Source organism: Staurois parvus, unplaced genomic scaffold (assembly GCF_062004578.1).
Source record: "Staurois parvus isolate SC_StPar_1 unplaced genomic scaffold, SC_StPar_1.0 ptg000712l, whole genome shotgun sequence".
NCBI lineage: Eukaryota > Metazoa > Chordata > Amphibia > Anura > Ranidae > Staurois > Staurois parvus.
Window position 1 is genome coordinate 664,552 of NW_028318508.1, and position 20,942 is coordinate 685,493.

At 35.9% G+C, this 20,942-nt stretch overlaps 1 protein-coding gene across 4 annotated transcripts in view; it reads left to right on the top strand.

Annotated features, from left to right (window-relative positions):
- GATA3 (GATA binding protein 3) overlaps positions 1–20,942 on the top strand; it is a 50,809-nt gene that overhangs the window by 20,501 nt on the left and 9,366 nt on the right. For 3 of the 4 annotated variants that reach the window (XM_089653434.1, XM_089653435.1, XM_089653437.1), the window contains 2 exons: positions 12,809–12,954; positions 14,796–14,921. In XM_089653434.1, the coding sequence (XP_089509560.1) occupies positions 12,809–12,954; positions 14,796–14,921 (272 nt within the window). The remainder of the gene's footprint in view (positions 1–12,808; positions 12,955–14,795; positions 14,922–20,942) is intronic. The other variant, XM_089653436.1, reaches the window with a different exon arrangement.

Here is a 20,942-nt window from a genome sequence, read left to right on the forward strand (position 1 = left end):
GTCACCAACCTGTCCAACTGTTTGTATTTACAGAGCTATGGAATGTTGCTGGTTCTATATAAACAGAGCATACTTATCAGTTTTAAAAGCTACATTTTATTGTAACCTCTACCAATGTGTTTCCCAGGTACTGAGTAGTAATATTTATATCAAGATGTATCCTTAAATGATACATTTAGTATAGATCATGGACCTAACTTTACTAACTGTCACTAACCTTGATGATTTAAGACACAACAGGGACTCTACTCTAAAGGAAAACAACCTCTTATAATATAAAGTTACAAAAGTTATGTATAATACCATTAAATGGCCAGTACACTCAACGAGACTTTCAATTGTACCTTATAAAACACAGTAAAGTAAAAAGATTAAGAAATTAAAAAAACAAAATTATATATATATATATATATATATATATATATATATATAAAAAAGGGATTGTTTATGAACACTGTATGCATTGGCACTTTACATGCTTAATTGGATAGCCAGCATCTAAAGGAAAGGGATGCTCCTTTAATGACCTATTTAGCATACTACTGTATCATAAGTTATACAAATTACATACGATACCATTTAACATCTAGCTCATCCCATAAATAGTACACTTTCTGGCCAATGCGGCTTTTAATTGTAGCTTATAAAACACGGCATACTAAATGATCCTAAAAAATATATTTGTTTATACTTTATAAGATTTGTTTATTCACAATATGCATTCACACTTCAGATGCTGAATTGAATATTTAGCATCTAAAGGACAGAGATACTCCTTCAATAACCCCTTTAGCATAATAGTTTATAAATTACAAAAGTTATATGCGATACTATTTAAGCTGATCTTGTAAATAGTTTGAATTTTTAGCCAAGGAGCCTTGCAGGTTTAGTTTATGTAAACATAGTACAGCCAAATATTCATAAAAAAATATAATATATGTGTATACATGATAAAGATTGTTTATTGACAGCCTGTGCATTGACACTTTAGATGTGAATTAAATATTCATCATCTAAAGGACAGGGATACTTCTATAAAGAAAAAGGACCCATTTAGCAAATGTATTTATAATAAGTTAGGAAAGGTTCTATATAGCATTTACTGCATACCTGATCCCATGAATAGTACACATTTTGCTTAAGGAGCCTTTTAACTGTAACTTATATAAACATAGTACAGTAAAATATTCCTAAAAAAATAAATATATTTGTATACATTAAAAGGATTGTTTTTTCGCCAGCATATACATTGGCACTGTAGATGCTGAATTGAATATTCGCCAAAGTGTTTTCTGACCACAGGACACTTTCATTAAAATAAGATTTCCCCCTATGTAATACAGTTCCGCTTGTTGCTGTATATGACTCTTTATAGTCACTAAATAGGCAAAAACCAGGAGAAGAGGAAGTCTTGCTGGAATGCAGTCAAACTGGCTAATTCTCACTTTGATAAATGTGCTTCAGTATGTCTAGGTACTGTAGTACAGTTAAGATATAGTAGCGAAGCATGATGGGATATAGAGTTACACAAACAGCACAGTGGCGTTTGCATAGATATATTTTCCTTATATTATTAGCAAATCAAGGCCTCTGAGATTTGTTTTTGCTTCACAAGTCCAGCAGTTTATTTTTTTTTTTAATAACTACTTTTAATGCATCTGTCCTCAAACATAAACAATCACATTTTTGGCAGCTTAGTAAGATGCATTTGTAAATGTATATCTAATTGAAAGTACATTTTAATATAAGGAGTAATTTACCAAGGAGTAATTATGTGCTGGCTCAAGAAAATGAGATTTGCTATAATTGTCTGATCAAATTTAGAGAATAATTTGCATTTATTATTTATAATGTCCCTAAGCTGGCGTTAAACAACTGACAGTGTATACACAGGGTGCTATGAAAGTACCTTGTTACTTACTAAAGGTATATGTGTTTGCTTCAATTAGCAAGTCAGGCTATGGGAGCAATTAAATGACCATCCCAGAGTGTTTTAAAGATATATTTGTGGTTGAGTGTAAATGTTACTCCTCTTAGCAAATATAACCTTTTGAGTATAGGTTGTTCTCTGAATGGCCACAATATTAATTCTTAAAATCATTGAATACAATCCAGCCTCATCTACCTATTGTGCAAATTACTTTTATATTTCAAGCTTAATTGCATTGTTCCCTCTGTTCTAAGCACCTAGGATAGCTGATTTATTGACTCCTAGAACAGGTTGATTAGCAAACTCTTTATCAGTGATCAATCTATGATTGTTTAGAGATCTTTGCACTAACAGGTTTTTTAGAGTCCAGGAATACCAACAAAATAATACCTATTAGTAATTTAGTGACAGAAAATATTTTCAGTAATATTTGTTTACATTCTTGAACCCAGGATAGAACCATTTTTAAATGACAGTTCTTTTTTTGGGAGGGGGGGGGGGTGTTATTACGATATGGTCTGTTGTCAATTATAAAGCATATGCCTCTATTTAGCACATTGTTTTCAGTGCTTTAACGTTATTATTGTTATTACTCGCTGAAACACGCAGAATATGAAAGGTTTTCCTGTTTAATATGCAAATGTCACTAGTAGTTACCACAAGAAGGCTCAGTCAGCAATACTGTGCTTTCACTTTTGAATGATCAGATATAAACTAATTAAACCATGTAGTATAGGGGATGGAAATGTACCCACTAAGCAACAACAAAGGTGAATCTATGGTTAGTTTTATACAGAACAAAGCAACAAATTATTAACAGAGTAAAGCACCAAATTATTGTATATATATATTTTTATTTTATTTTTTATATATATCAATGATTATGATTAAAAACACATGCAAACCAGCAGGCCAGGTCAGGTTAAGGGAAAATTAAAAAATAATGACAAGAATACAAGGTGATAAGCTTGACTGCATGTATGGTGTGAACACAGATTAGTAGGGTTGTAAGAAACCAGACCACATTGCAGTGCAGTACCCTTTGGTTAATTAATAAAGTCAGGCTATACTGAAAGGTTTAATAAAAAACCGACACTGCATTCAGAATTACCCTATCCAGGTGTGGGAAGTTTAATCTCAATTTATTTCACTGTACTACAGACTACAGTTCCTTTTTTGATTTGTCCCAGGCTCACATAGTCACGCGATTCTTCATTTATAATCATGTGCACTTGTTTTAGGAATCTGCACCATGTATAAATATATGTAGTACAGGAATTAAGCTCCGTCACGCACTGTTCTTCCAAAAAGATTATCAGATTGCATGGATTCTATTTAACGTATTTTTCTACAACCACCGTGGTGTTTAGTTTAAAAGAAAAAAAAACAAAAAAACAATAGAGATGCAAAGAAAGTATAGGCTTTTAGGTTTCATATTGCTGGCAAAGGGTAGTTTTGTTATTAGTAATGTAAACAGAATTTTGTATTTCAATTTTAAGCAGTGTTCATAAAAAAAGCTTTAAACTAGTACTATCCAAAACCTCATGTTTCCTGTTTTGCATAGTTTGTTATTTTGGTAATACTTTTCATATTACTATTGTTACTAGGTGCCCTATGACAAAGACTCTCAACTAGTGGTATGAGTACCCCGGAGGAACGTCTGACAAGGTCAACGGGGTACATCTACCTAGTAAAGTTACAGTTTAAAGCTTTCAGTAACATTAAATCATATTTTAAAAAGACCCAAACAAGTCGCTCAAGATGTTAAAAACAGGGTGACTTGGAAAACATTTAGTAGCAGCTCAGATGATAAATGCGTGAGTGTCAAGGGGTATTTCAATTAAGCTGACCTATAACAGCCAGGCAATGGCAAACCTTGACTTTTAAAAAATGTAATGTATGAAAAGAGCACGGACCTAGAACCCAATAGATGATGACCTCTTCCAGTATTACGTCTCACAATTGAAATGTCCCAAACTTTCATTTTAACAAACATTTTGCAGGTAGTCTTCCTTATATAAGAGTAGTATAAATTGCCCTTTTCGCTATGCTCTGTCCCAGTGAGAAACTCCTCTATAGGCCTAGTATAATCAACAACATAACACAACTGTCTGCACCCAATCACATATCTTGCAGCGTTGTTTGGTCTGTACATAGTAGATATTGAGCAATAGCTTACATTAGACCTACATTTATACAATTAAAGAAAAAACTTCTTGAGAAAATGTTAAATTACTTCGACTACTCCTATACATAAGATGTATACAATTTCAAGTTGACTGTAAATTTTTTTTAGTAAAGTAATCGTAGCAGCAGATCATAATTTGAGATTAAAGCATGTGGAAAAGCATAAAGTAAATGGTGTGTATAATATAGTTAGATACATAGAGACATGGAGAACATTGACTACAAATGCGCTGTGCAATATTTGTTCTTTAGGTAGTGATTTGAACCGATTTGAAAAGAATAGGAAAATGTGCATGTCAATATTGAATGTCATTACCCCTGAATACGATTGCATCTAAAAAAAAAATTATCATGAAAAAATGATATGTGTGTAGTCAACACTATATCTATAGATAGCCTTGAGATCAACATTACTGATAACTGCCTGTTTTAAATCTTCATGGTACCACTGGGGATAGGTGTCAACAAGTGGTTAATATCATGCACTTATGAAATGTCCTGGGTTGCTTAGGTCTAAATTATTTAACAATTTCATTGAGGGAAGAAAATACTGTAGGATGTAAAGCAAGCTTCGACACCTATTAGCCTTGCTAAATGTTATTGTGGGTTTTTTTTGTGGTACCATTTTCATTGCACTAGATTTTAGATTAGTTCCCATGCTCCAGAAGTCAATGTGTTAATTCTTCTGTAAACAGTGCAGTGCACCAAAAAGCTAATGGATTGAACAGCACTTGCCATTACGTACTCCAGACATCACTACTGTCTTACTTACCTCTGTTTCAAATATCTTTTTGTGCATTTAAGGGATTATCTGAAAACACTTCTACCTTTGCCTATGTAATATGTGATTAAGAATGACGTGGCCTTTTACAGATTGTATACATAGCTGCTCATTTCTGTTCCTGTTTTTTTAGGATGCAATCTTGAAATTTAGAATAAGGCCTGTGTTTAAAACCACCAATACAGGCAGGCCAACTGAATATTATATATTTTTACATAGGATAATACAGTATGCGCAATTAACCGTCCAAAGATTTTGTTGCAACCTGAAATTTTCTAAGAGCGTAACACTGGCCACATGAATTGTACAATCTCTTTTAGACACACAGTATAAACAAGTATGTATGGTAACATCAAGCAACTCTGTGTAGTCCATAAAATCCAGATCTTCACTGGCTACACACTAAAACACACTGGTAACAAGTATGTCATTCAAGATCTATGGATTGTTTAGATAGATCGGTGTCAAACCTTAAGGAGATTTTAAGGAAACAAAAATCTGTAGCCAGGTTTATTGAATAATTTTATTGGTTTATTTTGCTTCTAGCATGTTTTCAAATTTATTTAGTATTTTCAGGTACATATATAGCGCCGTCAATTTATGCAGCGCTTTACATATATATATATATATATATATATTGTACATTCACATCAGTCCCTAACCCTCAAGGGGTGTACAATCTGAGGTCCCTAACTCACATTCATACATACACAAACTAGGGCCAATCAGCATGTCTTTGGAGTGTGGGAGGAAACCGGAGTACCCAGAGGAAACCCACGTAGGCACAGGGAGAACATGCAAACTCCAGGCAGGTGGTACCGTGGTTGGGATTCAAACCAACGACCCTAGTACTGCCAGATGAAAGTGCTAACCATTTAGGCAGTGTGCTGGCAAGAATTTTTTTAATACTTTTTAAAAAAATTCCATACCTTCTCTGTGCAAACCTCCTTGACTATAAAAGGGGAGTCAATCCAGATCAGAGTTATATTATCTGATTTAAAAAGATAACTGATTTTTGGAACACCACAACAGATTACTAGATTAGTGTCATTTTATTCATATTCCCAGGTCCTGCTCTCTTCTCATTTATATTGAGTTTGGCTCCAGTTTGGTGCCAGGTGGTCTTCTGACCCCAAATTTTAATGTGTTCAGTAGGCAGGGGCGGACTGAGAACTCATGAGGCCCCCAGACAATAGGGGATCATGGGGCCCCTGTGTCCTCGCCTACACTCAAACCACACCCAAAAAAAGCCTATGAAAGGTACCAGGGGCATCTCATGGGGCCCCCTACTGACCCCGGGCCCTCGGGCAGTGCCCGAGTTCCCGAATGGTTCGCCCCTGTCAGTAGGAACAATGACGTGACTGAGAATGTAAATGTTCTTATATATACCACACTCACACCACACTCACAAACTGTATGGCTTTGTCCAGTTGTTTGAAGGAAAAAAAATCAAGAGCCCACACCAAGCTTAATGTAATTGATTTTGCTGCATTTCACAACACAGACAAAATGGATGGACTGAAAGTACATTGTCTCCAGTATGACCTGTTCCCACCACTATAGATGTTTTGGCCATGTATGGTCAAAGCTGTAGAAACAACTGGATGTTCATCACCTCTGCCAGACTTCTGCATCATTTGGGGGCAACAATAAAGTCTTAAAATAATTGCATTTATGCAATGTACAGTTGATTTGCAAAGGTACTTTCTTTTGTGCCAGAATGGTATTTGATCAGATAATGACTGTGTAGAAATTTGATGGTAGCCCATACATATGCAATTGTTGCCAGCCTTTTTTTCACTGGTGGTTACACAGCAGCTAGAGTCTTTTTAAGTAACTCTGCCTGTGCTCAAGAAACCCAGACTTTCAGGCCTCCCAGTACCATCTGTGGTCTAGCATTGGTAGAAGATTGTAACCCCCTTCATGTGACAATGATGTATTTAGTTAAATGCGAGATTTGCTAAACACCTTATTATATAGCAATCACTAGTCTATATAGCTGTATGAGGTTATTGCATGATAAAAGAGCAAAAATCACTCATGGGTGAGATATTGTATGACCCATTCAAGCCTATAGAGCCAGTTATTGACTATACAAGTCTGATCTTCCTTCTGGGAGAATAACAAATGTGTGTATGACATTCAGATTGAACCCATTTAATGGAAAACAGCAATCAGTCCATAGAGATTACTTCTTATTATCAGTCAATACAAAATTGACTGTTTAACTTTACAATACTTGGCCTCTGAACATCTCTGGAAATGTTTTTGCAGCCTATTGAATATATAAATGGATTTTGATGCATGGATTTTGCTTTCTAACAGGTGTGAAAAGACCAGTACTGGATTTTCAGACCACTAGTGTGTTCTGGAATTAAAAATACATGGCTTAGGCCTGGATTCATTTTGTAATTTCTTGACCAGAGTTTAGAGCTAGATGGGTCAGGGGAGCAGAATTTGCAACGAAGCCCCTAAGGACTCATGTTTACGCACTTTCAACGTTTTTTTGAGTCACTAAAAGCTGTGCAATACAGCGAACATGAAAATTTTCTCCAGCCTTGGAGCACCTTGTAATATGTTTGAACTTCTTTAGCTACTAATGTAGTTCCAATGGGTCTCAAGGAACTTGATCAAATGTATAGTTTTCTGCTGCTTTGCAGGGCCTTGTGTTTTAATTGATTTACTTTTATAGGCCATGTACATGGGCCTCAAAGAAAATTCAGAGTTTAAGTGCAATTTTTTTTAAATGTTTCTTTAGTATGCAGTTAATGTCAGGCAAGCAGTTAATGTGCCCTATTTTGAAATACATATCTCCCTCAAAAGAGGAACACTTTAGTTAGCATGCTGTAACTCAGAACCTGATGCATAAACTCTTAATACTACATATATTCTGCAGGCATACATATGTGACATTAAATCAGGATGGTTAATTTATTACATGAAAATGGGTGGTGCAAATAAATAGACATTTTTTAACCATAACATAGCCGTTTAGAGGGGTACATACTAATCTACTTAATAGCAAAAATAATCTTCATTCTAATAATTATATTGTGAGGACACTCTGGGGTTGATTTACTAAAACTGGAGAGTGCAAATTCTGGTGCAGCTCTGCATAGAAACAAATCAGCTTCCAATTTTTTTTTGTCAAAGCTTAGATGAAGAAGTTGAAGTTAGAAGCTGATTGGCTACCATCTACCGCTGCACCAGATTTTACGCTCTGCACTTTTAGTAAATCAATCCCACCTGTCTGCTTGTGAGGAGTATATACAATAGGTTTGCCAAACCAGTGGACCTGTTAATTTCAAATGACCTGTCATTTTAGGGGAATTTTGTTTTTCCTAAAAGGTTTCCCTTAGTGTGACTGGTTGACTGAAGTAGAAAATAGGTTTGGTTTGGCTTGATGAACTTTCATTAAATCAACCCAAAAATTCTACAAAAAAACATGATGTAAGTATGTACATGGGATTCCTGTTATTTGTGCAGTAAGAAGGAGCAAAGAGGCCGATTTAAGACCTATGCAGCAATGGTTCATAAATTTTGGTACATTAAGTCCAAAGATTAGCTATAGCGCATTCAAGGGGTGAGCTTGTTTGTCAAACTAAACTTTAAAGAATACCCATCCAGTTTATAGTGAGGCAGAACTGAAAGTCCTAATCCCCACTCCCCACCATTGCCACTAAACCACTGTGAGGCATTTTAAGGTCTATTCAGAAATGGTTCTTAACATTTGGTACATTAAATCCAAAGAGTAGTTAAATGTGCATTCAAGGGGTGCATCTGTTTGTCAAGCTAAACTTGGAAGAATACCCATCCAGTTTATAGTGAGGCATAATTGAAAGTACCAACCCCCCACCATCACCAGTAAACCACTGTAAAACACAGTATAGCTTTATTAAAGTAGAAGGCATCTTTCTGTATATCACTTACAAATTCAAATTCCAATAAATAATGGGTTTGCGCCTTATTTTAGGACAGTGAGTGGTACCATATAGCTCATTCTATGATTCCTCTGGGATAACTGCAGAATAGATACAGCCTCATATTATATAGTTATTTCAGACTACGTACAAGCCTGAAACAGCTGTTCACAGTTCGTAAAATTGTTACAATACTCTTCTGCATCTGTTTTGCAAACCAGCAGTTCTGGATGCACAGTTGGCCCGGTAGCTCCACCCACTACCCTAAAAAAATGGAGCTACCCATTATTTATTGGATTTGTGATAGATGTGAGATATTTTCTTTTAAGAAAAAATGATTATGCTTTAAATTAAACTCAATATGCTGGATTAAAATATGAACAGTTACTGGACTTTATATAGAAGAAAATAGATTATTATTATTTTACTCTGCTATTTGTTATTATTTTATTGCTAGGACAGTAGTTTTGTATATTTAGCAGCTATAGAGAGTAATGTGATAAGGGGTAAATGAGATAAACACCAATGGGAGACTTGATAAAATTTTTAATGATAGGTTTTGGGAAAATCTATATATATTATAGAGAATAATAGGGAGTTGATAGAAAGTTTAAAACCCAATTTTTTTTACCCAAAAATAATCTATTCCATTTTGAACAACTTAGAAAAATTGCATCTGTATCATAACACAGTATTCCTGTGTATATGATTACTTTTTGACGAATTCTCATTCACCATAAAACTATATGCTACAGTCAATCATGTATTTTTTCTTTAATGACATATTTTCTGTACGTCGCCTAGAAGATAGATATTTTAATGTGTTATGGTGAAAATTAAGCTACAGTTATATCATAACCTGTTGGTAAAGCTATGATTGTTTTATAAACAAATGGCATACAATGGGCACCATTGTAAGAGCACTACTTTTTTTCAAGCCTTATTAGCAGTGTATAGAGACATCTGTGTTGCCCTTGGTTAACCATTTGTATTTACCCTGTGTAGAAGTGTGCTGCAAACACCTCCAGTTTAGCATATTACAAAACAATAGTGATAAGCAAGGTTATCTAACCTGTCTAATGACCAGTCCCCCAAGATGCCTTTGTCGGCAAGGTTTGAGAGTGCTTCATAGACATTAGATCATTTCTAAGAATGGCCAGATCAGAAGACTGTCATCTAATGGCTTTAGATACCTTTAGGCCACCAGTAAGGTCTTTTGAGTTACGATACACACAGGGGCGGACTGACAACTCATGGGGCCCCCAGGCAATAGGGGATCATGGGGCCCCTGTGTCCTTGCCCAAACTCAAAAAAGCCTATAAAAAAGGTACCAGGGGCATTTCATGGGGCCCCCTACTGACCCCGGGCCCTCGGGCAGTGCCCGAGTGCTCAAATTATCAGTCCGCCCCTGGATACACATGTACGCACCAGTTAGGGTTTTGGGTCTCAAAAGTGCAGAGAACAAGTTTACATTTGTCCACAATTTATTTATTTGGTCCTTGTAAGTATGTCTACCTAGTAATGACAATGACTAATTGTGTGATTTTTTAAAAATCCTTTTATATAAGAATGTTCACTTTGAAAAGTATTTGTTCATACAGACTATATATACCTAGATGTAAAGTGTTACTCTGCTTTTGTTGAGATAACAAAATCAATCCCCTCTGAATAAACACTGTACATTACAGGGATATGAAAAAACCTTGCTGTAGATACCCTCCTTTTTTTGCTCTCAAGAATTAGCAGTTTGTTTCTCCGTGTCCTTTGCGGAAGAATTCTGAATAGGAGGGTCTGGTTCATTATAATCACCTGGTGCTCTTTCAGTTTTCTCATGAGAAAAGTTACAGTGACCACATCGCTTTAGAAGTATTTAACCCTTGAGGAGTATCTTGCCAAAACTGAAACTCCTATTTCAGGGGATGCCTAAAATTAGTCATGTATCTTAGTTAAGACCTCTGAGAAAATCAGTGAGCCAATCACACAAGCAGGAAATGACATTCTGGGGCCGTTCTTTACACCAGGGGTATAAGGAATGTCTCCAGGTTGCCATATTGCATTGAATTTGACAGAAAATTACAGAAGCTGCAGATTGAAAATGCTAGATAATTTCTAATAATATTACATACAATATGGCGTGTGTAGCAATAGTATATGCAATATTTTTTTTCAATTTGCTGCATTTTTTCCAGTGAAAGTGGAGTTATCCTTCAAAAACTTTTTTTGTCAGCTCATCAATACTTGTTAGTTTGAAGCTCACAATATTTATTATAATACCAATGGAGGAGATTTGCTAAAACTGGTGCAGCTTCAGCTTGTTCAATGAAGCTTTGGCAATAAAATCTTGAAGCTGACTGGCTTCCATGCAGAGCTGCACCAGATTTTGCACTCTCCAGTTTTGGTAAATAGCCTCAAATATGTAGGTGTAAAATGATTGTATTATGACAAGTGATAGCATCAATGGTGCATTGTCAGTCAGTCTAAGGAAAAAGTGTACCTTTAAACAAATCTCACTGTCTTTCTCTTGAACTACCCCAACCTCTCCCTTCCCCAGGTACACTCTTTACCTGATCTGGCCACCATGGTCTCAAACATTTGTTTACATGGTGACCTGAAAAGTTTTTGTGTGCTAACGGCACCTGCAAAGTTGCCATCGTTTTTTATGGCACTGTGTGCCAAGGCCAGAGATGATTGGGAACTGGTCTCATGGAAGTGTATAGAAAGCTGCTGTACAATTGTGGCAAGCTGAAAATTTTCAGGTTGAAATGCAAACAAATGCTGCAGCCACACTGTAAAAAGAAGTAAGCATCTAAGAAGAGGGAAGGGGGTGTAGTTTAGGTCAGAGAAGGCAATCAAAAAAACGTAAGGGCACCTTGTTTTAAAGTTCACTTATCTTTAAAAGAAAAATGTCGTTTTTTATTACTTTTTAATTTTATTATTTTTTATTAATTAGTTTTATTTTTTATTAATGCTAGTTTTTTTTAATTTTTTTAAATTTTTTAATAAGTTTTTTTGAGATGTCTGTATGGACTCTTTGGTTTGTCTAAAGAAGTGTTAGAGCAGGCCTGAAATGTTACCCTGGTATCCACGCTGTTCAAAAGAAAAACCTCTAGGATTCGGCCCTGCAGATCACAAGAGAGCCTTACTGGTTTGATTGGATGTAGAAAACACAGGCACAGACATTCTGATGTCAGATGGGTGCCTTGTTTTTTTTTTTTTTTTTTAATTGTCACATCATTTTTGTTCACATTTGCACTTTATTTAGTTGTGATGTAATCTTCTTATGTTGTCAAATGACCGTATTTGCCAGTCATGTAGAGTGTCTCAGTACTAGGCTGAATTGCTGTACTTTACCAGTGAAAGGCCAAGGATGTGGTCTTGTCATATAGAGCAAAGAAAACATGACAGAGCTGAAAACACTTGTTTGAAGATTTATACATTTTTAGGTTTCAGGTTGACATCAACATAGCTGAAAACTCATTGACCCATTTTATGATAGAACATTTTGATTGTCTTTCATCTCCCCGTGGCATGTGTGACGCAAGTTAGGTGAATATATACTTGTGATGCAATTGATTTGGGGAAAATAAAGAAAAATAAAGCAAAGTGGGTAATGTGTTTGAATCAAACATAACTTTGCTGTGTAGGAATATAAATTATCTTGTTTGGGAAATCACCCATTGAGCTGTAGCCATAATGTCAGTGTATCATACACTATACAACATTAACATTCAGTTTATAATATGCCATAAAAACTAAGTAAAAAGCCTCAACTATGCAGAGTGATTTATAAATTTTCTATGTTTTTTCTTTAAAACTTTAAAAGTTCTTCAGAAACATCTTTCTGACATAATTTTGGATTTTTACCTATAATCTTCCTTGCTGTGTACAATACCTTGAGAATGTTGCTGCATTCATTTATATTTAGGGCGTAACTTAATAGTAGACTCATATCCTTGCGCAGAAATCAACCATGTGTAATCTTGTTTTCAGAAGGCAGGGAGTGTGTAAATTGTGGAGCAACCTCAACCCCTTTGTGGAGGCGAGATGGCACTGGACATTACCTATGTAATGCATGTGGACTCTATCACAAAATGAACGGCCAGAATCGGCCCCTCATCAAACCTAAAAGAAGGCTGGTAAGTGACACCCCACAGGTTCTCTTCTTTTGTTAGTGTTCTGTATCAGAATAGGGGGCTTTTAGCTGGAAACTAGTATCTTCATCAGCAGACTTACTGCCATAGTAAGAAATATTTGCTCTGACGCAACATTAATCATTTTGGCCCTAGATTTTCCATCATATTACAATCTTCCTGGTATCTACTTCTCACATGTCTTTGGTGTTGAGCTATTTATATTAATGATCTTTGGCTTTCAGCTATCTTCATTAGTCAACAATGATACCTGTAATTAACTTACTAAGGGAGCAGTGATCTCTTCCCTGGATCATTTTAGGATGATCATAATCTACAATGGGATAATGAGTACAGTGAAGAAAACTATGCCTTTCAATCTATTTTTATGTGAGAATAAAGTACTTTCTCCACAAATAGAACTCCACACCAAAATCATGATAGCGTTGTATAATCTTTTCTAATTTTCTAAGCATAGATAGCCAAATTTATTTTTTCTTTTTTTAAATGAAGGTGATACCTTTATTAGGAAAACATGTTTAATGTGTTGCAAAGACCTAAAGGTTAATTTACTTAAGGAGCATTTTTCACTTAGCCCAATTCATACTTTGTATTAAACATCCCATTATATGCAAGGTAAATTCCTAGTTTTTTTAATTTTGCTGCATGTGATTGGATGTCTCAAGTAAGCACAGTTTTACTGGGTAAATGAAAATAAAAAAAATATTTTTTTAGTAAGTCTACATCCATGCAAACCTACCCTTGTGTTGAAAGATAGTGGGAATAAATTATAGGAATAAAGCTATTATGGTAGTAATAATAATAATAAAAATAAAAAAAATAATAACGTTACTTATTCAAGGCTACTGCTACCACCACTACTGCCACTATTTAAAATAATGGGGTTCAAAACAAGAGTTACAAACTGTTACAAACTGTTCACTTAGTAAGTTGACTGTTCACTTAGTGAATAAACTAAACTATGCTTATTATGAATAATGTCCAATTATGTGCGGGGAATTAAAGAAAAAATAAACAGCCTCCTCACTTTATTCACTATGCTAAGTGAGCATTCACTTCCTAACTGGATGATCGCTATTCTTTTAATAAATTACCTTCATTGCATGTCTCCAGAATTTTAAATAACACTTAAAAAAATTCTATATTGTATTACAAATTCCTTATGTTATGTAGTCAGAGTAACACTTTTTTTTGAAACAGGACTAGACAGAGCTCTGATTTTTTGGCAGCTGTCCGCACACCAACCCCCTCTTTATATTAGACTCTGACTTCCCAGGAAAAATCTGCCGGAAATCTGAACTCCTTAGATAACCCCCAGCAACAATTTCCTCAAAGTAAACCATTAAGTGTGTTGTACTGTGGGGAGAAAGGACTAAGGAAACTGTAGACTATTTAGATGGTTATATGTCATCACTTGTAAACACTGATCTCCACTATTACAAATCTTATGCAGAGGTCATTAGGAAACTGGAATAGAAGTGCTCATTAACAAGCTAGCATTCTAGTCAACATTAGCAAACTAACATTCAAGGAGACAAAGGGCTGACTTATTAAAGGAGTCATTTTCAGCCAAGCTATTGTTACTTCAAATAGCCAATGAGGTTCAAGGGAATTACAAAACTTACATTTTTTTTGCTGAACTTGATTTGGTATTTGAAATGAAACAATTCTAGCATAAAAAAACCCCAATGGTAAATTAGCAAAACTAAATTCAACTCTTGAAACACAGTTTTGTTCCGTTATAAATAATCAGATACTTCCTGCAAACTGTTTGTTTGTAATCAAACCATGATTGTCTATGCCACAAAATATTGTTTTTCTTGCAGTCTGCAGCTAGGAGAGCAGGTACGTCTTGTGCAAACTGTCAAACTACCACCACCACATTGTGGAGGAGAAATGCCAATGGCGATCCAGTGTGTAATGCCTGTGGGCTCTACTACAAGCTGCACAATGTAAGTGTCTACTGTTAATTACTATTGGTAATGTAGAATCCTATGAATACTTGTTTTATACAGTTAGTTTATTTCAAAGCATTTTATTCTTAGTAAAGGTACTTGCAAAGTATTGTTACCATTAATATTTGTGTCATTGTATTTAACCATGAAAAACTGTGGTCATGCAGTAGGGTTACAAACAGCCTGAAACAATCAGCTATAAAAACTCTGTCCAAACCAAACTATAGTCTAAAAGACAAAGTCATTTTTTTTCTATTTCATCTGAGGACCCTTTGCTCTTGTATGGAATGGGAATTTTGTGAGAGATATCTATTAAGCATTTTGGTAGCTATAGACATGAGCTGATCGTTGTTCTGTCTGGCCATCTGCCAATGGTGACAGTTTTTGTGTCTAAGCCAGTGCTAGACTATCATACTTCCACCCACTGTTGTCTATAGGCAGCCTAAGAACCTAACATGTCCACATATGCTCTTTTCATCAAACGTAGACAAACGGGTGTTATGTGTAGAACCTATCTCAAGTATGACTAATTTAGGGTTAATCTGCTGAGTCCCTTTTCACTCTGGATTCTTGTTAAATTCTTCTGTTAGGCTACGTTCACACTAGCCTTGTGTGCAGGCGGCAGAGAGGCGTTTGGGAAGCGTTTTTACCGCTTCCCAAACGCCTCTGCCAACTCTGCACATTACAGCACATGGTGCTGTTCTAACAGGAGCGTTTGCGTCCCGTCGCGTTGCATCGCGGCAAAACGGACGCCTCTGGTCGAGTCAGGAGGCTTTGAAGCCTCCTATTCTCGTCTATGGTGCCGCTCCGCAAACGCCCGGCCGGGCGTTTGCGGTGCGGTTGCGACGTGGTTGCGGGGCGTTTGCGGAGCGGTAACACCACTCAAATGCATTATAGGCATTTGTGGGGCGTTATTAATGCTCGGCAAACGCCTAGCAACCGCCGCTAAACCGCGCATGCGGCGTTTGCGGAGCGTTTGCCGAGCGTTAAAAACGCTACGCAAACACCGGACCAACGCTTGCCAAACGCTATAGGGGCGTTTGGCAAGCGTTGGCAAAACAGCCTAGTGTGAACGAGCCCTTAATGATAGACGATTTGACATTGAGGCCCATTCCTTGGGCCAAGAGTAAAAATGTGCTACAAAAGCATATAGGATGAATTATGAGGAAACCCCATGGTTGTCCCTTTACAGTGAGGATGGCCATATCTTTCACTATCTTTTAGTTGTTAGTAAAAGATAAACCTGCATAAGCCACTCTTAAGCTAGATATTGACATCACAGGGTTTTGGATGTGAGGCTGTAATCTGTAGGATGTGACTTCTACAAACATGTATGCCTGTGTCATTGTAGCAAAAGGAACAGCCACCCTATATTAAGGGGAACAAAATCAATCAGCCAAAAATATCCAACACAGCCAGCCACTTTTGGCACTGAAACGAGTCCGCTATAGTTATTTGCTTACACCACGGGGCTACCCATAGATCAGGAAATAACCATACATCATTGGATGCAATGCAGACATCTTCTGATAGCCTATCTTAAAAAAAAAAAGAAAATTAGCTATATTTGTTTTGTTTCCCAAAGATAAAGTCAACACCTGGGGTATCTGCTGAGTGCAAAAACATGAAAAACACAATGTTGTATGTTTATGTTCTTTAGGCATTGAAAAAAATAAGGTCTTGTCTATAGATGAAAAAAATGATGTGAGATCTGTTCATATTTGTTCATATCTATGGTGCCCAATCTGGTGTTTCTGACATTGTTTAGCTTAAATTTATAAATCTATTATATAAGTGTTTGAGATTGTTCATGTAACCAAGCAGTTAAAAATCTTTAGTGTCCAAGTTTGGATTTGAATAAATTTGGTGTAGAGATATGTGTTTTCTTAAGAGAAGAATAAAACAGTTAACATTGCACAATGGCTAAGTGGTTATCATTTCCACCTGGCAGTACTAGGGTTGTTGGTTCGAATCCCAACCATGACACCACCTGCCTGGAGTTTGCATGTTCTCCGTGTGCCTGCACGGGTTTCCTCCCACTCTCCAAAGACATGCCAGTAGGTGAATTGGCTCCTGTCTAAAGTGGTCCTAGTATGTGTATGTATGAATGTGAGTAAGGGATCTCAGATTGTACACCCCTTGAGGGTTAGGGACTGATATGAATGTTCAATATATATGTAAAGCACTGACATAATTTATAAATTAGCACAGGAGACATATTAGCAATCATTATTTATATACGTAAATTGACAGCACTATATAAGTACCAGTAATAAATAAATAAATTGTGTGGAGAAATGATGTAGCATAGGACTCTAGGAGACCTGACTTTAAAGTACAAAAAATGCTGAAATGTTAGAGAGGGTGCTTAGAGGTGCAAGGTCCTGCACTTAATTTCAAAGTTTTGACCTAAATCCACCACTGGGGTACTGACTTCAGTATAGTCTTAGATACAAAGTAAGTGAACACTCTGCTGATGTTAGTGCCCCTAGTGAAGAACTGAAGATAGACATTGCCAGCAAAAGGTCCATAAACCTGTCTTTACCTTGTTCTAACTTTACTCACCACCATCACTAATGCATCAGTGTTTAAAGTGGACATATATAAGAATCAGATGGATCAGCTGATGGTCATTATATCTCTGGGTCAAGGCAGGCACTCTGGCTGATCAAACTGAAGATATGGACAGTGTACTCAGTTTGACTGGAATGGTTTGCCCACTGCTGTTGCTGTTTTGGAAAAAGACTTTAGTTGAATGTGTCTGGCCCCTTTTCTGCTACTTTGTTTCACAACATAAGCATGCTGACTGAGTATTTAAAAAAAAGAATTATATTATAAAGTTTCTTTGGCAGTAAGCTTGTGCCTTCATCTCTGACCACGATCTTGCGTGTGTCTACCTTTAGTGTAATGCTTTTTCTTTTTTTTTATTCTAGTTTTTCAATAATACCAATTCACCATCAATTCACTACCAATGCACTATGCCATAAGATATAATTGTTTTCAGACATGTGACTGTTGCTTTTATTGGCTATCACTGCTAAAAATAATGGTCCTTAAGACAATTAATGATCATTGTAACTTAGTGAATTGAGCCTTATGAAAGTTAAAATAAATGCATCTAATACATATTAATTTTCCTTAACTGTTGACATGAGTTCACTTTTCTTTTCAGTGACCTTAAAATAGTTAAATTTAAATTGAAAGTGACTTTATTATTAATTAGAAAAAAAAAATCTGGCATGAGCTTTAATAATATTTATAATTCTACAGTACGTGAAAAAAGCAGCATACAAGTTAATAACAATAATTTGAAACTTGCAAACTTTTTATATTTACTATATGATTTTGTTGAATGGAAACTTTACAAAATTTGCTTTGACATAATAATAAATACTTTGGACTTGGCTAGAGCCAGACTTCTTTCTTAAACTCCCTGTAGGTATTCCTGAGTGTAGCTCGGGGTAAAGTTTCAGCACCACAAGCGGTAACCCCGAGCTACACTCAGGAATACCTTGCAGCGCTGCTCTGGGATCCCTTCTGCACTTACCTTGTCCTGCGCTCCCGCGATGTCCCCCCTGCAGTGTCCCTGGCAATGTCCTCCGGCTGATTCCGGCATATGTCTTCCGGGTTCCGTTCCCTGCGACGTCAGGACGTACGGGGATGTAACTGGTGGGAAATTTAAAAATTTTAAAAGTGACATTCACTAAAATCACTAAAATCACATAATAAAACATTACTGTATCAAACCATTTCACATACATTTTGTCCCTAGTGCTTTGTCCTGTGCCCTGCCTGCATTTTTCTGTTCTTTCTGCTTGGAAACTGAGAAACGTCCATGGCATCCAAAAAGCGTCCTTTTAGGTCAAAAGCGGTTTTAGACCAGCTAGAGAACAGCGATAGTAAATCAGAACCACTTGCAGAATTGAGTGATAATGATTCGTGGGGAAATTCCTCATCAGACACTGAAAACGATTTTGCGACTTTGCTCGGTGATGTGTGAACTGGCGCTCTATTACAAATTTCAGTGTTTTTGGTTTGATTATATTATTGAATCAAATTATTATTATATTATTATTTGTTATGATTATTTATTAAATTATAATTTATGATTTTGTGTTTCAAATTTTAACATACCCGGAATGTTTACTAGACTCTTGTTCGGACAGATTTCAGTGAGTTATTCTTAAAAATTACAGGCCTACAATAAAAAAACGACATATTTTTATGCAAAAAAATGTACCGCTTTGAGCACAGAAATATGGACATAATCAGACCGCTAGGGAGGCTACAGCATAGATTGTTTTGTTTTTTTATCTTTGTAGAAATGTGTTTTTATGCAAAGTAGCATCAAACTTTAAGGTTTTGTAAGTGAACATAATGCAAGTTTTTTTTATATTACTTCCATAGATAAGAGTCAATAGCTACTAAATAGTAAAATATCAAATATACTTTTTACAAAATGTTTAAAATTTCCCTCAAATCCTAGCTGATATTTTGCAGTAAACCAAAGAAGCATATGCTAAAATGACAATATTCAGGTGCAGGTTTTGAATCCCATTTAACATTAATTTATGCATTCATATTTATGTATATGGTTTTATGACAAGCGCAGGAGACATATTAGCAATCATTATGCACAACTGCTTTTAGTACAGATCACATGTATTAATTGTTCTTCTTCCAAAAAATCCAGCAGGTTTAATTTTATTAGGAAATGCTAAACAAATATATTTACACTTGGCTGTCAGACCTCCTAGGTGTTTTCATCAGGTGTGAAACACAACAAGCCTGTAGCAGGATTAAACTTGCTTTATTTTCATTTCATTAAATATTTTTCTTTGATATGCACTGTAGACGGCGCAATGTAAAATAGGTCATCATTTCACATCTGCAACTGAAACTTGTCTCATATTTCCAAGGAACAGATATTCATTGCAGGCAAATAGCTTCTTGTCTGAGGTAGAAAAAAAAGATTCTTTGTCTTGTTAACTCTTTCAAACAATTAGATGTTACTACTGTGCTATAATACTGCAAATACACGGAAAAGTTATAACTTCCCTAATAACACAGTTCTAAATAAATAATAATGGCAATAATATACAGTATAGGAATCTCTAAGATCTGTCCATAATGATAATGGAAAAAAAATATTATTTAAATTAGTTTTAGATGATCAGCATCTGTGATAATTCTATTGATTTATGTAAGAAAGTTATCAACCTACTCACGTGATTTAAGAGATATATATTCAGAATTGTACTGTTAAAATTTATGTTAAAAGCAAAAATTGTATGTAGCAATTATTACAGCTGATCCACACACACTTTTAATTAACTGGCAGCATCATTTTTTTTAGGAAACACATAAATATTCAGATTGTTACTTGTTTTAATTATATCTGATTTCCCCAATCCCATGGCACCATCCACCCATTGCTGGAAAACCCTCATTGCCATTTAAAAAATATTTCTCATTTCCTTTTCCTCCTTTTTTTTGGCCTACCCACTGATGATGTCCACACCAGGTCTCACGCTTGCATGTCATCCATGCAGAAAAAATACACGGATGAACAATTTCCCACAATATTGGAGATTAGCTATGAGAGCCCCCTGGAAGACACTGGTGATGTAGCCTTCCCAGGAGTATAACATAGTTTGTTATGCCCTCACTGCCATTTTAAAAATATTTCTCATTTCCACTTCCTCCTTTTTTTTGGCCTACCCACTGATGATGTCCACACCAGGTCTCACGCTCGCATGTCATCCGTGCAGAAAAAAATACATGGATGAACAATTTCCCACAATATTGGAGATTAGCTATGAGAGCCCCATGGAAGACACTGATCACCAGTGTCTTCCAGGGGGCTCTCAGCCTTCCCAGGAGTATAACATAGTTTGTTATGTGCAGTCTTTGAATTGTTTATCCAGATATGAGGAGCATGCTGTACATCCCAAATTTGAACAACACTTCCATTTGGGATAGTAGAGGGAGAGAAATGGAGGACATTTACTTTGTGAG